Source organism: Oreochromis niloticus, linkage group LG17 (genome assembly GCF_001858045.2).
Source record: "Oreochromis niloticus isolate F11D_XX linkage group LG17, O_niloticus_UMD_NMBU, whole genome shotgun sequence".
In the NCBI taxonomy this organism is placed as follows: domain Eukaryota; kingdom Metazoa; phylum Chordata; class Actinopteri; order Cichliformes; family Cichlidae; genus Oreochromis; species Oreochromis niloticus.
In genome coordinates, this window is record NC_031981.2 from 34,697,902 (window position 1) to 34,716,432 (window position 18,531).

The following is an 18,531-nucleotide window of genomic DNA, read 5'->3' on the forward strand; positions in this document are numbered from 1 at the left end:
CAGAGAAAAACCCAACAAATCATATGACCCCCTATGAGCAAGCACTTTGGCGACAGTGGGAAGGAAATACTCCCTTTTAACAGGAAGAAACCTCCGGCAGAACCAGGCTCAGGGAGGGGCGGGGCCATCTGCTGCGACCAGATGGGGTGAGAGAAGGAAGACAGGATGAAAGACATGCTGTGGAAAAAAGACAGATTATAACAGATATGATTCAATGCAGAGAGGTCTATTAACACATAGTGAGTGAGAAAGGTGACTGGAAAGGAAAAACTCGATGCATCATGGGAATCCCCGGCAGCCTACGTCTATTGCAGCATAACTAAGGGAGGATTCAGGGTCACCTGGTCCAGCCCTAACTATATGCTTTAGCAAAAAGGAAAGTTTTAAGCCTAATCTTGAAAGTAGAGATAGTGTCTGTCTCCCGAATCCAAACTGGAAGCTGGTTCCACAGAAGAGGGGCCTGAAAACTGAAGGCTCTGCCTCCCATTCTACTTTTAAATACTCTAGGAACAACAAGTAGGCCTGCAGTGCGAGAGCGAAGTCCTCTAATAGGGTGATATGGTACCACAAGGTCGTTAAGATAAGATGGGGCCTGATTATTTAAGACCTTGTATGTGAGGAGCAGGATTTTGAATTCAATTCTGGATTTAACAGGAAGCCAATGAAGGGAAGCCAAAACAGGAGAAATGTGCTCTCTCTTTCTAGTCCCTGTCAGGACTCTTGCTGCAGCATTTTGGATCAGCTGAAGGCTTTTCAGCGAGTTTTTAGGACATCCTGATAATAATGAATTACAGTAGTCCAGCCTGGAAGTAATGAATGCATGAACTAGTTTTTCAGCATCACTCTGAGACAGGATATTTCTAATTTTAGAGATGTTGCACAAATGGAAGAAAGCAGTCTTACATATTTGTTTAATATGTGCGCTGAAGGACATGTCCTGGTCAAAAATGACTCCAAGGTTCCTCACAGTGTTACTGGAGACCAAGGTAATGCCATCCAGAGTAAGAATCTGGTTAGATACCATATTTCTAAGATTTTCAGGGCCGAGTACAATAACCTCAGTTTTCTGAATTAAGAAGCAGAAAGTTGGCGGCCATCCAGGTCTTTATGTCTTTAAGACATTCCTGCAGTTTAACTAATTGGTCTGTGATACCTGGCTTCATGGATAGATAGAGCTGCGTGTCATCTGCATAGCAGTGAAAATTTATGCTATGTCTTCTAATGATGCTGCCTAGGGGAAGCATGTATAATGTAAACAGAATTGGTCCTAGCATCGAACCCTGTGGAACACCATAATTGACCTTAGTGTGTGAAGAGGACTCTCCATTTACATGAACAAACTGGAGTCTATTAGATAGATATGATACAAACCACTGCAGCGCAGTACCTGTAATACCTACAGCATGTTCTAATCGCTCTAATAGGATATTATGATCAACAGTATCAAACGCAGCACTAAGGTCTAGCAGGACAAGCACAGAGATGAGTCCACTGTCAGAGGCCATAAGAAGATCATTTGTAACCTTCACTAAAGCTGTTTCTGTGCTGTGATGAGCTCTGAAACCTGACTGAAACTCTTCAAATAAGCCATTCCTCTGCAGATGATCTGTTAGCTGTTTGACAACTACTCTTTCAAGGATTTTTGATATGAAAGGAAGGTTGGAGATTGGCCTATAATTAGCTAAGACAGCTGGGTCTAGAGATGCTTTTTGAGTAAAGGTTTAACTACAGCCAGCTTGAAGGCCTGTGGTACATAGCCGATTATTAGAGATAGGTTGATCATATTTGAGATCGAAGAATTAATCAATGGCAGGACTTCTTTGAGCAGTTTTGTAGGAATGGGGTCTAAAAGACACGTTGATGGTTTGGAGGAATTAATTATTGAAGTTAACTCAGAAAGATCAATTGGAGAAAAAGAGTCTAACTTAACATCCATGGTACTAAGAGTAGCTGTAGATAATATTACATCTGTGGGATGATTATTGGTAATTTTTCTCTAATGATAAGAATTTTATTTGTGAAGAAGTTCATGAAGTCATTACTAGTTAACGTTAAAGGGATTGTTGGCTCAGTAGAGCTCTGACTTTTTGTCAGCCTGGCTACAGTGCTGAAGAGAAACCTGGGGTTCTTATTTTCTTCAATCAGTGATGAATAGTAAGATGTTCTGGCTTTGCGGAGGGCTTTCTTATAAATCAGCAAACTATTTCTCCAGGCTAAATGATGATCCTCTAAATTTGTGACACGCCATTTCCTCTCCAGTTTACGAGTCATCTGCTTTAGGCTACGTGTTTGAGAATTATACCACGGAGTCAGGAACTTCTGATTTGAGGCTTTAGTTTTTACAGGAGCTACAGTATCCAGAGTCATACGCAGTGAGGAGGTAAAATTATTAACAAGACGATCGACCTCTGTTGGGGTAGCGTTCAGATAGCTGCTCTGCTCTATGTTGGTACAGGGCATTGAAGACTTAAACTTAGTTACAGCACTTTCAGAAAGACATCTACTTTGATAAAGTCTACTCTCCACTGCTGTGTAATCAATTATTGTAAATGTAAATGTTATCAGGAAATGATCAGACAGCAGAGGGTTTTCAGGAAACACTGTTAAATGTTCAGTTTCTATGCCATATGTTAAAACAAGATCTAGAGTGTGATTAAAGTGGTGGGTGGGTTCTTTTACACTTTGAGAGAAGCCAATTGAGTCTAATAACAGATTAAATGCCATGTTGAGGCTGTCATTTTTAGCATCTACATGGATGTTAAAATCACCCACAATAATTATTTTATCTGAGCTGAGCACTAAATCAGATAAAAAGTCTGAGAAATCAGAGAAAAACTCTGTGTAAGGCCCAGGTGGACGATAGATGATAACAAGTAAGACTGGTTTCTGAGTTTTACAGCTGGGTTGGACAAGGCTAAGCATCAGGCTTTCAAATGAATTAAAAGTCTGTCTTGGTCTTTCGTTAATTAATAGACTGGTGTGAAAAATTGCTGCCACACCGCCCCCTCGGCCTGTGCTTCGAGGTTTCTGGTAGTTAGAATGACTCGGGGGTGTTGATTCATTTAAACTAACGTAATCATCCTGCTGCAACCAGGTTTCTGTAAGGCAGAGTAAATCGATTTGTTGATCAATTATTAAGTCATGTACTAACAGAGACTTGGAGGAGAGAGACCTAATATTTAATAATCCACATTTCACTGTTTTACTCTTTGGTTCAGATGTGGATACTGTATTGTTCTTTCTTTTTGATTTTTTATGTTTAAGTTGTTTATTGCTGGTTTTTAGTTTGTTTTTTGTCTGTTTGGGAGCTGACACAGTCTCAATGGAGATGGGTTTTTGGGGGGGTAACAGGAGGAGAGAAGCTGCAGAGAGGCGTGTAAGACTGCAACTCTGCTTCCTGGTCCCAACTCTGGATAGTCATATTTTGGGGGGTTTAATAAATTTGTCCATATTTCTAGAAATGAGAGCTGCTCCATCCAAAGTGGGATGGATGCCGTGTCTCCTAACAAGACCAGGTTTCCTCCAGAAGGTTTGCCAATTATCTCTGATGAAAGTAAATTTTGCATTTCCTTTGGAAATCAGGGTCCCAGAGTGTGGAGCAATAGATGAGAGGCACAGAATCCACATTGTATTGCTTGAGGTCAAGTGTAAAGTATCCACAGTCAGTGATGGTTTGGGGTGCCATGTCATCCATTGGTGTTGCTCCAGTGTGTTTTCTGAGGTCCAAGGTCAACACAGCCGTATACCAGGAAGTTTTAGAGCACTTCATGCTTCCTGCTGCTGACCAACTTAATGGAGATGCAGATTTCATTTTCCAACAGGACTTGGCACCTGCACACAAGCTACCAGTACCAGTATCTGGTTCATGTCGTGCCGCATTGATGCAGTAATTCAGGCAAAAGGAGCCCAACTAAGTATTGAGTGCTGTGCATGCTCATACTTTTCATGTGCATACTTTTCAGTTGGCCAAGATTTGGCCAAAAATGTTCTTGAGAAAATGTACTAGTTTCATCAATCCAGTATTGGGACGCTATGAAATGACTGAACTATGAAATTAACTTCAGCTGTGACAAAATATATCTAATAATATATAAATATAATATATATCTCATTAAAAAATGAGCTAAAATACAAAAACAATGGAGAGGAATTGTCTTTACTTTTAGATACATCCCATCACTACTCTATAGAGCTTATATTGATCCTTCATAAGGATGAAGGTCAGAAACATGATGGAAGAAAAAAAATCGTCAGAACACCTTTGTTTGGAGAACGATCAGACAAGCGATACGTTCTTACCTGTAGGCATTTATTAAATATCAAAACACATTAAATTACAATTTACAACTGACCTTATCTTTTAAAACAGATCTCGATGCCATTTATAAAAGTCATGTGAACAGTTCCGAAATCCTAACAAACTCCTGTTGGCTGAAAGGCAAAAGGGTTCATCAGCTGTCTCATCAGTAGTCTTCATGCTGAGTGTGAAGCCCTGAGAAAAGTTGTGGCACAACAGATTCACAGGAAATCAAACAGCACCATAAAAGCAACAGGAATTTTTTTTTTAAAAAAAAACCTGTAAAATCCAGTGTGCAAAGTACAAAAAGAGCAACAGGACTGCATGACTTCATCCAATCAAGATAAGCAAACAGGTTAAAACATTCATATCTGGCACACATTTAGATACATATTAAATCTTGATTTATTATTCTTTTTGTTTAAAATGTTTTAAAATGTCTTTTGTGACCTTCAGGAGTCCAGTTCAAACTTTAAGTGGCTCATGAGACTTCCATATTAAAGTCTGCCATGCCAGTAGTGGTCAGCAGGTCTACACAATGTACCAAGGACACGCATATCTTCTGTTTTGACACTTTAAAAAAACAAAAACAAACTGGTGCTGATGGAAATAATCTGAGTAACTTGAGATGAGATGTCCCGCTTTGTGAACTGTTAGTGGTTTGGGACTTCAGTGCAAACGGTAAACTGAGTAGAAGCGACAACATGAAGCATCAAAACAGACACATCTTAGACATTAAAAAGATAATTAAGGCAATTCTTTCAGTTCCTCCTCTGTGATTTTTAAAATGTCTTAAAGTGTTTGATAAAAGTGGCGTTAGTTGTCAGAGGAAGTTGCTCCTTCCGCTTGAGGTCTGTAATGTCACTCATGCTTTTTACTAAGGCCCAAGTTCCATCAGCTGACCTGAGCTGGAGCCTCAGCACCTGTCCAATCAGACTCTCTGGTATACCTGTAACTTGGCACCCTGAGGCTCCACAGGTCAAACGTAACCTCACCCGTTGAAGGCGACCTGGGTTTACAGGAGCAGTGGTGTGTGCTCTCCCGCCGGTTCCGTGCGCTTGGTGAGCTGCCGCACTCGGGCCAGGAGGCGGCTGGGCAGAGAGGGGAAGTGGTGGCTCGGGTCCAGGATGTTAGTTTTGCGCCGCTCGCGTTCTTGTTGCCACATGATATACGGGCTGGGCGGGAAGAACGGCCGGGAGCGCTCGCGGTAGAGTTGCAGGACGATGCCGCACACGCTGAGCACCACCCACACTGTGATCATGACGTAATCTGGTCAAAGGAAAACCAGAGGATTTTAGTTGAAGGCCAGTACCTCGACTTTGCCAACTTTGCTGAGCTTTTGACATTGACTCGTGTACTCACCGATGGTTTGAAACGGCACGTCAGTGAACACTGCGCTGAAGGTGTTGTTGAGCAAGCGTTTGAGGATATTCAGAGTGATGTAAGAGAGGCTTGTGTAAATGTAGGCGTTGACAGCCAGAACCACAGCGTAAGCGCCAACGATCCCACATGTGGTGATGTTTCCCTGAAACACACACATGATTTTTACTGTTTGAGCTATGAAGGCTCACAAAATCTATGCTGCACTCTGTGTGTTGTAATTGTGTTTTGGACAGTGCCATTTCTCCAAAAATAGTGAATTTATCTTATCAGCACACTTGTTTGATCATTTTGGGCTGTGTAACTTAAATGTTATATAAAGCTGAAATTATTATTCTAGCCAGGCAGCAATGCAGCATGCTGCGCAGGTGACCAAAACAGGACATGAATGATGAATGAAATAATGATGGATTAAGCACCATTAGACCCTTACAGTCAATACAAGAGTCATATAATTGCTTAAACTAATGACTTGACTATTTACTGACAAATGTTTAGTGTTATTTATGTCCAGAACCTAGAGCTGGCTCTGGATGATAGAGTCTTTCTAACTATGGTACCTGCTGTTGACCTAAATGTCATTCTTGACATGACCACCAGGTGACGCTAAAAACCTTTAAACACCTCCAGCTCCTGAAGCGTTAAATCAGTTACCTCTCTGGGCCAACGCACGAAAAAGAGTGGAACGATGAGCGTGACGCAGCAGAACGTCACCCAGAACACAGCATCGGATTTCCTGAACACATCGATGTCTCCTGCAGAAAGACCACGACACACAGAAACTTATGGAACATGAAATGTTTAACAATAAGCTGTAGGTTTTTCTCACAGTACTGAAGAGTCAATGACACACAACAAAAGCCAGATTTATTCCGTACCTAATGGAGTGAAGAGGACAACGGAGGCAAGGAGGAAACCGAGCATCAGGCCGACCACAATCACGACCACGGCCACGACTGAACCGAAACGCCACCATATCATGACCAGGATGATCCCGCCCACCACGCCGAGCATGGCTGACAGGGCCAGACGGACTGCACAGAGAAAGACACAGACAGCAGTGAAAAGCATGAAATGCTGCACATCATGTGAAAAGACCGAGAGCCTAGAAAAAAAAACACCCCACTTACTGTCATAGTCCAGCTCTGTGGTCCTTGTGATGAGGATGAAGAAGAAAAAGGCTGCAAAGCTGAATCCCATGCAAAACAGCTCTGTGTGGCCAGGAGAGGTGGAAACAGGGCCCAAGAAACAAAAAGTCAGAGGGGGGAAAGAGAAGAAACACCAAACAGCAATTCATTCTCTTCACATTTCACACAAACATTATTAAAGCTACGGAAATTCCAGCTCCTGGGACGTCATGAAGCCTCATGCACCGGAATAACAAATTCTCCTCAGACCGGGGAGACATACTGTGTCTGTCATTATCAGATTCATCAGAAGTACTGGCAGCGGGGGCCGATCACAGTCATGGGTTTAGTTTAGAACAAATGCATTTGTGCGTGACACGCCAGGGAGACCACATGAGAGGCAGGCCACTGCTAAAACCCACCGACTTAAGATGTTGCATGCGGAGTTGCTGCAACATCTTCCCAGCACTTCACTCTCAATAAAAAGCTATTCTATTCTATTCTATTCTATTCTATTAAGAGTGAAGTGCTGGGAAGATGTTGCAGCAACTCCACATGCATTTGAGGCTTTGTCTTTGTTTAGTTTCTATGATGAAGTTAGCTTTTCTTTTTAAACAGCTTCTGACCCCATAATTCTCTCTGCTGACCATGTAAGGAACCGTGACGGGAGGCTCTTGTTTATAAAATAAACAACTGGCTGAGAGTTTCATTTGGAGTCTAGAGAGGAAGCTTTAGAGGCTTAAGACTAAAGAGTGACTGAAACCTGAAGCTTCATCAGCTACAAAGATGATGATGTGGACCCATCAATACAAATAAAGTTACTGACACGAATCAACAAAAAATTTGACTCGCGCTGGATTAGTATCCTGCATTCAGAGCTATATACTCATAAACGTCCTGTAAAATGTCCTGACTGTAGTAGTAATAATACTACACAGACTGACCATCATGCACTGGGATACTGTATCACCAAAGCCACACAAAACAAGAACTAACTACTCACCACATTTAAAGAATCGATGCCCAAAGAAGCAGACAAACAGCCCTGCCAAGCCAGTGATGGTGAAGAAGATTTTTGTAGATATCTTCCCTGAAATATCATTTACAAACCGCAGTTACAATAAGCCAGTCATTTATACAGTCAGAAATCCATGCTTCAATAGCATCGAGTTTTCGACAGAGCTCAGAAGCTCACCGAGAGTTTGACAGCTGTCCAGAGTGGAATTAAAGCTGCAGGCGTAGGTGTGGGCGGGCACGTAAGAGGCCGAGGTGTTCAACAGCGGGTCTCTGACGATCACAGAGTAGATTATGCCCTGACCGGGGATGGAGTTGAAAACCATCGAGCTCACGTCTGTCGATTTCAGCATCATGACCTATGGGGAGACACAGAGAGGAAAAGGCGGGAGACTTGTAAACAGGCAGCTCTGGCACATTCGACAGCTAATCTTCGGCATCCACTGTGTTCACGTTGCATACCCGTTTGCCGTTCTCCATCATGCCCTGCTTGTCGGCCACGGCCTGAAAGCCGGTGAACAGGCTGTGCTCTGACAGGTCGTTCTCAGGCAGGAAGTACTGGTAGATGTCGTACTGCAGCCGCCAGCGTGTGTCGGTTCCTGTGGATTGGTCGCAGGCTGGAGGAGCTCCATCTCTGATGGACAGGAGGAACATGCATTTATCTTTGGGTCGCCAAAATTTTGTTTTCATTTTTTCAGAGTATTACATTTTTTCAAAACCTGTCGCACAGCTAAGACCTGAATCTTAGGTTAGAGGGAGTGGTCAGCAGGCCGACCGATCACATGATATAATAACACATAACTCCAGTTAGACATGTCAGACAAGAAGAGTTTCTAATGCATCACTAAACCAACCTTTAGTGTTTAAAGTTAAACCACTCTAGCAATGACATCGAAACCATTTACCATGTTACATGCATGATGTTTGAAATTTAAAAAAAACAACAAGACAAAAACAAAACAGGGAAAAAGTGTGACACTGTCTAACAAACGTATTATCTACAAGCAAATAAGATGCACATTTTCCCCCGAAAGCTTTCACATCAAAATTTGAATAGTCTCCACAGACCAAACAGGAAATGACTGTGTGTAAGTGAGCAAAACCATTTCAGGACAGCTCTGTGGCACTGATATACAAAGCAGAGCGTGAGAAGGTGAGGCTGTGTGTGTGAGAGAGAGAGAGAGCACGAGATCATTTCAAAGAAAACAAACGGAGGTGGTTTGACGATAGCGCGCGGCAAATGTCTCTTTACAGAGCCGCTGATGCCTGTGGCTCAACAGGCTGAACAGGAAGTGAAGAAAACAATTAAGAGTCGGTGTCATGTGCTACCTCTCATATCCCAGGTTGGCAGGTGCAAACCGGATCGTGGTCTCATAGAGATTGTAGTGGATGTAGATGTTTGGGTCAATGTCCAGGTTAAACTCCATATTGCACGCTCCTGGAACTGGATCTGACACAGAACACATTCACTGTTAGATGCTGGACTGGACGTGGTGGGCCAATAGGAGGCAGGCTGAGAGTCATTCTGCTATGTCAACATGACTTATTAAAAGAGGTTTCAACACCCAGTGGAGGTAAACCAAATCAGTGCGAGTACACACTCGTGGTCGGCTCTGGTTTCCTCCAGTCCCCATCACACTGCGCTGACATGGTTTTTTTTTAGTTAATGGCCAAAGTTTTTGCTTTCTTCTCCTTTTACTTTCCTATTTTGTGCTTCTCAGGCAAAGACAGTGAAACAAGTCAGAAGAGAAGCACACTGATGTATTTTGTAATGAAGGACAGTCGAAGTGTTACCAGTGCTGGAGTAGGAGAGGATGACCCCGGTCCCTGCCACGGTATTGCCATCAGGAGAGGACAGGAACAAGGTGAGGGACGTTTGGGCCCGCCGGAGAGCCGACACGAGCCCCGAGTCCACCGCAGTCAGGGAGAGGCCCAGGCCCGGCATCTGATCCGAACAGAGATAGATATCAATCAGTAAGCAGATAATATGCAGAGGCACATGCTGTGCTGTTTAGAAAACATAGAAGTGCTCCCATTCATGTTCTGACCTCATGATGGTGCTTGAGGAAAAATTTTACCAAACATTCAACTTCATGGTGGTTATAGATGAGAGACTGTGGATTACCAAAGCCATCAGGCCCTTATCTCTGAGGACTATGAAACATTTCCATTCAAACGTGGGTGAGATAGTTCTGTCTTGACCAAAATGATGTACAGTCTGATCTCAAACTCAGGTGGTGACGATCCCCTGCCAGTTAACATACATAAACACTTTCTCCTCTGAACGTCTCAACACACTCGGTTCTTTGTTTGGTGGATTAGTGTGAACTTGCCAGCGATTATGATTCACTGCAGACTCAGGTCCTAACAAAGTTAAACACCTTAAATGCTGGTGTTTGTCTCCAAAACAAGAGAAAGAGAACGTTACTCAACTTGTGCTATGTAAAAAAAAAAAAGAAAAAAAAAGGACATACATTCCAATAATAGAGCTCCTAAGAAGAATGACAAACATTTTATTTTAAGAGTCAGATCTTCAGGCCCAGGAAGCACCGCTACAGTTAAAAAAAAGATAACTTCCTTCTGCTGTAATTTCTAGTTGGTACAATGGTTCTGTTCTGTGATTTTCACACTCTTCTGTCACCGCAGTAAGACCTGTAGAAAACAGAGCAGGCATCAAAGAAAGCAGATATGAGACTGATTGAATCAGCATTAAAAGCATGTGTCGGGGTGGGCGTGGTCTGCAAAGCAGCTTGCAGATGTCCTGTAGTTTTAGGATAGAGCTACGTTTGTGAACAATACAACAGCTACTTCATTTGGAAATGAGAACTGCTCGTGATTGAAGAGATTGTTGACAAGAAGAAAACTCCATTTTACTCCTTTAACTTTGCATTAAATTGACTTCTTACTATAAATGTTTTTTTGTTGTTAAATTTCATTAAATTTGAATTTCACTGCCTTTGAGCAGGATGAATCAACCACAGACGTGTGTCACATGGTATACCACATCCTGACCTGGTGAGCGCTGCGTTCACATAAACAAGCTGGTTTAGAGTTAAAGAATATGTTTTATCAAAGCAAGAAATACTTTATCGCACGGGTTAGAGCGCGACGCTAAACATGCTTCAGCACTGAGCTGGCAGAGTCTAATGAAAACCGAGAGACTTTACATTATCTGTACTTTATTTCACGTGGAAAGATTTTTGCTTGTGACAGACAGCAAATGGAAAAAGCTCATACTCAGGCAATGATCTGAATTACTATTGTGTGACAGGCCTGGCGGCATAGAAGATCTGCGCCCCCATGACATGGCTCTCAGTCCCACTGGTGTATAATAACCGCATTGTATCACCATCTCTTGGTGACACAGACGCTGCTGGAGTATGTAGAGATTCTCAAGTCAGCACAGGCTCAACTTCAGTTGTGTCATCAGCCGCAGAGGTGGGGTCGCTTCAAACCCAACTATCACAAGTGAGTTAAAGTTTCAACACTTAAGTCACCAACAGGAAGCGGGTAAAACAGTGATATAATTAAGTGTAGGTTTGGTTTAGCATTTCCTTTAAAAAAAATGCTTAGGTTTATCTGTTTTTATGCTTCTAGTTGAAATATTCAGTCACCAAAAACATTGACAGCCGATAAACAACGACAAATATAAATCAGGATCTTGTGGGTATCGTGTCAAACAAGCCAGAGTTATAAAAAGGAAGAAAAAAAGGAAATTGACAAAAGAGAGATAAGAATATAAAGGAAAGTGATGTGCACAATCTGCATATTCACTTTTTATTAAGCTCTATCTGATGCTCTGTAAAAGCACACTTCCTGTTTTGCTCTTTCTAAATTTCTTTGTGCTTGTTTTTGGTGATTGATGGTGATTTTTAAACTTGAGACATGTCTTAATGATGAGACAAGTCTTCAGTCACATGGATTTGTTTTTAGGGCCCTTTCCACTGTTGCCACCACCAGAAACAAAAATAAGCAAAGTTAAGCTAAACTACTCTCCATGCTCCTGTGTGCTGCATGGACCCAAACGGCACTGTCTCCTCAGACTTCTGGGACTGACGCCAGAAGTTTTTCCCCCGAGGAACGCCCCGTCTGCCACTCATGACCAGAGGACTGTAGATCAGCTGACTGTGGGTTCTCTCAGAGGGTCAGATGACCTCACTCACAAAGCCTCATTCATTAGCCAGATGTAGAACTAACTGCCCGTGATGCACTATGAAATATGCCTGTAATTGAGTTTATTTCCGTTTATATTTTTGCTGTGTCATGTGACCACACTTCTGAAGGATCACCCAATTTAGATTACACATCTGATTTGCTGATGTAACAGAAAACGTCCCCTCTTTAACTCTTACTCTGTCTCACATTTCATCCGATTCATGAAGCTGCATAAGTGTAAGAGCCTGCTCTGTGTTCTCTCTAAACAATTAGCTACACAGCAGCATGCAGCCTAAATCAGCGGTCCCCAACCTTTTTTGCGCCACGGTCCGGTTTAATGTCAGACAATATTTTCACCGACCAGCCTTTAAGGTGTTGCAGATAAATACAACAAAATAAAATAATAAGACCAAGACAAAAACTGTGGTATTTTGTAAATATAATAATAAATGTGAATTCACTGTGTAATTGTGTAAGTTTATTAGCAGCGTCCTCCTGAAATGCATCAACAAACTTGAGTGTAACATTCACCTCTCTGCCCTTTAATGCTCTCTGGTCGCTATGGTAACGCGTAAATATTTCTTTCAAAATCAGACGCACAACTACAACACGGGAAAAGACCCAGGGAAACCGAGTTGACGATAAAAACCCTGAAAACCATACACTTCACACCTGAGCCTCAACTCTCACGGCCCGGTACCAAATGACTCACGGACCAGTACCGGTCCGTGGCCCGGGGGTTGGGGACCGCTGGCTTAAAGAAACAGTTAAACAAACATGGAAACTGTACTTTAAGTGCCTTCACTAATTGTCATGACACGTTTCTGGTTTCACAAAGGCCTGAGGACTAACCAATGGCAGCTCAGCCAGCTAGTTACTGAAATCACTGTAAACTTCTTGTTTGCCACTGACATCCATCTAAATGAACTAATATTTACTTAGCGTGTGAGGAGAACACAGTAAAATAAACAAATACCCACTATTACAATTTGTTGTATTTGTGGCTTTGTTAGTTTCAATGTTGTGTCCTAAATACAGGCCAAATGTGAAATATTAACACAATATATCTATACAGTTTTACTGAAGAATGTGGCTGCGTAAGCAATTCTCAAATGGCAGCCTCAAAAGCTTTAAAAAAAGTGACAAAGCAAATTATATTAAAATGAATCAAATTAATATTTTTACAGCCATTTACAAAAAAACAGTTTTGATCTCTACAGCTTATCTCTGCTTGAATAGCAGCCGTACAGGGAAATAATGGTACCCACCATGAAGCTAAAGTTTAGGCTTCAAAGTGTTCATAAAAATGTCGCAATATTAGAATTTTAAATTTGTCTACTTGCCTACTGACAAAGTGATATTGGTGGTGTTGGTGTGTTTTTAATGGAAGAACAGAACAAAACAAAAAAGCTAAGCCTTTAAAAGGTGATGTCCTGGTGTACAGCCATCTTTCATATACAGCCTATTACTGATAACACCAGTACTTTTTCATTTAATTAAGTAATATTTCAACAGCACTTCTATTCGAGTACACACTTTCACACCTCTTTCCACCTCTTTAAACGAGAGGTTATCATCTCAGCATTTGCTCACCCTTGTGTAGGACATTGTTGCGTTTCGATGCTGCGTGTGGAACTGCAGAGTGATGAAAGCGACCTCTGAAGGGATCGTGGACACCACCGCCTGCACCGTCTCATTCTGCGAGATGCTCACGTTCTGGAACCTCCCCAGCAGGAAAATCACCCGGTCTGAGAAAGAACAGGAAAAGTGTGATTTAATTGTTCTCCAAGTGAGGATTTGTGGTTTTCTTTTAGTCACATCACTCACCACCCACCCTGCTTTTCAAATTTATCTCCACTTACTCCAAAAATTTTAAATAAAGTCTTTTGACACAGTGGTGGAGAGGCACAAGTCGAAAGGGAAGTGATTACCACAGAGGGATCTTTAACTGTACTTAAAGAGGTTCAGATAAAATTTGATGAAAATGAAATTTAAAGTCATGTGAGCGCTGATTTTTATAAGCCAAGTCCAAGAAAGTTGATGATAAATTCATCACAGTACTTGTACACAGTATTTGTTCTCCTACTTCAGTCGGTCTAAGTTACTGTGGAAAAGAAGACAGGCTGTAGCTGGTACTAGTCAACATACAGTAAAATGCTAATCACCTGACAGAGCAGCAGGTTTGACAGTAGGTGATAAGCCAAACACGCCACCTTAAACCAGATCTTAAAACAGATTAATCACACAAAAGCCTGAATGAAGGCGTGCTCTCTGTGCTGAGGGTACTATACGGAAATAATTGAGTGTACTATCTCAATTTGATACGTTGGTTAAATGGCACCATAAACCTCCTACAACATCTCAGAAACTGGAGGTTTTGTCAGAGTGATGGCTGGACTGGAACTGTAAAATGTCAGCTGCTCATTTATTATGTTTCCTGTTGTGTAAAGATCTGCATGAAGAGATTCAGTTCAGAAAACAAAACAAAACAAAACAAAAAATGTATTTATAAACCGCTTGATAGGCCTGGACTCATACAACATGTCTTCTTCTTCTTCTGATCATCTGCTTACATGACTGCTGGTTTTCTTTTTGTTTATGTTCTTTCTAACAGATCTGCATTATTCCATAAAACAACAATAAAACATAAAACAACAATAACTGGAACCGATCAGGCAGCCTAGATCTTATCAGTGTCCTCACTTAACATCAAACTACAGGTTCCTTACTGCCCATTTTTGACTCATTAGTAGGGATGGGTACCGGTGTCCGGTGCCATGATGGCACCGGTTCTGACATAAACGGTAGTAACCAGACCGAAAAGCAGCGCACATTTCGGTGCTTTATTTCGGTGCTTTTTTTTCCCCTGAGCCAATTCTAGCCAATCATTTTACGTTTCCGAGGATAGTAGGCGGGGCCAGGTACGTACGTTCTTTTAGAGCAGAGCTACAGATTAAAAATGCCCAAGGCGAAGCGATCAAAAGTCTGGCTGTACTTCACAGCAAAAGATGCAAACTCAGCAGCCTGCAACAAGTGCTTTAAGCTGATACTGTGATACTGTCAAAGGAGGTAACACCTCAAATCTGATGAAACACCTGGCGACGCATAGGTTTTTTTTTTTTAAAGCCGAGAAATGCGCCGTATTTGATAGCTTGCTGCGAGACCTCACACCGTGCACATCTACTGCGGGTGTGGTGCCTGTTATCGGACCTGGAGTTAGCAACATCCCCCAAAAACCCGAAGAGTAGAGTCCTGGCCCCTAGCCCTGTCAGCGTAGCAGAAATGATGACGGATGATGATGGCAGCAGCAGCCGTTCTCCTCTGCGTGAGTAGCTTCATGTTGTTCGTGTGTAATTAACGTTGAGTACGCTAACCACATTATTACATTAATGCATGTAAGGTGAACTAGCAAACACCGTCGTAGTTACATGCGGCTGTCTTCTTGTTTGATGGCAGATACTCCCTTCACCCTGGCCAAAAAGGCTAAAATGACCAAAGAAAAAGTGGAAAACAGTTAAACATGAGAGGTTTTTGGACAAAGTTTGTGTTTTTTCCATTGTTTAAGCACTGTTTCCAGCCAAGAGTGAGACCATATATGCCCTATAGCTGCAGAAAAGGCTAACATTGTTATCTTTTTACAAAAAAAACCAGCTAAACATGAGAGGTTTTTGGACCAATTTTGTGTTCTCCATTCTTTAAGCACCGGTTTGAGCACCGTTTAAGCACCAGCACAGTTTCAAAAGTACCAGTTTGGCACCGGTATCGGATAAAATCTAAACGATACCCATCCCTACTCATTAGCCTGATTATATATAGCCCACTGAGGTCTAAGCTGTCTCTGGTGAAGACCTCTAATTCTAACCATACCTCAAGTCAATCAGAATAAGTTATTTTTATTTTTTTTAAATCATAGGCCAGTGTTGATTACACTTAGCAGTTGTATTTGAAATATTAAGACAATGAAGCATAATCCAGGCACAAAGAGTGACAGCTACAAGTGTGGCATCATACAGCCCTTTAAAAAGAACAGACTACATTGGAAAACAACTGTTTTTTCCCCCTTTTTGAAAGGCAATGCAAATACACAGAACAGACAGTGAAATGTGAACATGATTATGCCATTTTTATATTATTGTAGGGTCTTTACCTCACAATATAAAGCGCCTTGCGGCAACTGTTGTTGTGATTTGGCGCCATATAAATAAAACTGAATCTTGGCAATAATTAAACAAACCAAAGAAAACACTCTGTTTGTAACTGCACTTGCTTTCGGTTAGGCCACACTTCTGGTTTTGTTGCACTCACACACAGCAATCTTCCACACTTCCTTAATTATTACTGCATAGTTCCTCAGCAGGAACTGTGTGGGAAGACTTCAAACATCGAAGACTGTGTGTTTTGAGGACAAGAGGTGGCTCAGCATGTGTGAGGTAAGTTTTTGCGAGATTCACCAACTTGTTCTGTGAAAATCAAAGAATGTTCTGGAGCTTTCAAAACACACACAGCTTTCAAAGCAGGCTACACACACTGCAAAGGTGCCTACGCACTCCTGACATGCAGACAGAACTTCAACCTCAGGGCATTTCTGACACAAGTTTAATCACTTTGCATCGTGTTGACTGCTATCTTTGCCTTTTGCATCAGCCGAGCTGCTTAACTGACAACTATTGAGCCCTTTATATGTAATCTTTATTTATAGGTTTATTTTTATTTTTTTTACACTTGGATACATTGATTTAGATTAGAATTAGCACTACTTTCAAAGTAGCACCATCTGGATGAGATTCTTACTTGTTAAAGCGTCATCAAGATTAAATTTAGAGTAACAGCTCAGGAGCTTTGAACTTGACATCACTTTTTTTTTTTTTTGGGCTAAACCGATTTGTGCAAGTCTCCCGTACCTGACATGAAAATTGTGCAATTAAAATTCTGATCTCCTTCTTGTAGCCCGTCTAAGGCTCTTCTTATGGTAAGACCTAGCTGCCTCTTCCCCGTGCCTTCCACCACATCTGACACACATTACTGTCTGCATTTCCTGTATGCAGATAAAATATGTAAGTAAGCTACCTGGACCTGTAAATCTCGGCATACTCGTTAAGGACAGCTTTAAAAGCACAGCTTAGCTCACAATAAGGTTGGGCACGACTTAACATCCTGTGTACGAGCATCCACTCGTTTCAAACTTTAAACATAACCGAATTAAACACGCAAAGAATATGCTGTGTGGGATAAACACAGTTTTAGTCCGTTACATAGAATAACGCGTGAATTAGCTAGCTATTGCCATACAAGAGGGAAACTCCAGTGTCCTGCAGCCCAAACACAGCACCACTAGTTTGAATATGATAGCTTTTTGATTATATACCATTTACATTTAAAGGTTTGTAAAACCGAAAGTCAATTTACATCAGATTAGAAAGAAAAAAAAATCATATTGCAAGGCTACTCACTTTCTACCTGCGTTTCAACTTCATACACCAACTGAAGAAGCAGGAGCAGGAGCAGCGGGAACCAAATCCACCGAGACATTTTCCGCCTCTCTATTTTGAATTTTTAACAAACCCTTTTCTATCTGCTACTCCGTAAAATCATTGGTAATGTGGCAGCGTCCCGTGTTTGGGTAGTAAGAGTCCCTGCAAACTCGAAAGCGACATACTTGACTGACGTGAAAGCCTGCTTGCGCCGACCTTCTCCCTCTGCCGCTTTGACTGCTTAACGAAGCCTCCGCGAGATTCTCGTCCTCCGTCCCGCGATATCCCCACCTCCCTTTAGCGTCACCAACCATCCACACGATCTCGAGTGCCAAATTGAATGACTTCGATACATCAAATAATTAATTCAGTGTGTCAATAATTAAATAAAACGTTAAACAATTAATTAATAAAATATATAAATGATGTATTAAATTTAAATTCATTTCATTTCAAACATTTAAACAATTATTTATTTACAATTTTAATTCATTTTTAATTAAATAATGATGACTTTAACTCATTAGCCGTTTCTCACTTCAATTAGATCTGTCCATCAGACCATAACAAATCACAACAGGAGACTAATATATACTGGCGGGCACTATTTAATGTGCGCACAAAGCAGCACTGGAGCTGCTCTTTACCAGCACTTACATTTAAATTAAGTATTCAAATATAAGCCATGGAATGGGTAGATGCTTTCTAACACCCCTCTGGTGTGGTTTGTTGTCTGCAGTAAAAAAAATATGGGGAAAGATAACTTAAAGACTGCACCCAAGTCCAAATATGATGCAGTGTACTTCTACTTTTCAGCTTGTCTAAATTCTATTCCCCAACACAAGTTGGACTAAAATAATAGCCAATTTATGAACAACTATTATGACAGTCATCTCACTTTGTATGCAATAATGCCACAAATATTCTCTTCCATCCTCTGAAATGCACAGACTGACTGCTTTCCAATAACATGTATAATAGTGGATAAAATTACTAATAAATCTAATGATATAAATGTGCAATAGTGAAACAATGAAGCACTTGTTTACAAGCCTTTCAGTGGAGTATAACTACACTGTGGTTTGAC

At 41.4% G+C, this 18,531-nt stretch overlaps 1 protein-coding gene across 1 annotated transcript; it reads right to left on the reverse strand.

Annotated features, from left to right (window-relative positions):
- Positions 1–4,288: 4,288 nt before the first annotated feature.
- On the reverse strand, positions 4,289–17,702 carry tm7sf3 (transmembrane 7 superfamily member 3). Its single transcript, XM_003455726.5, has 12 exons — positions 17,424–17,702; positions 13,567–13,721; positions 9,613–9,763; positions 9,148–9,268; positions 8,281–8,452; positions 8,000–8,177; positions 7,808–7,894; positions 6,808–6,888; positions 6,556–6,711; positions 6,332–6,432; positions 5,660–5,822; positions 4,289–5,566 (listed from the first exon to the last, which is right to left on the reverse strand). Exons 1-12 carry the CDS (start codon positions 17,500–17,502, stop codon positions 5,313–5,315), a joined length of 1,698 nt encoding a protein of 565 aa, XP_003455774.1. The 5' UTR covers positions 17,503–17,702; the 3' UTR covers positions 4,289–5,312.
- Positions 17,703–18,531: the final 829 nt, after the last annotated feature.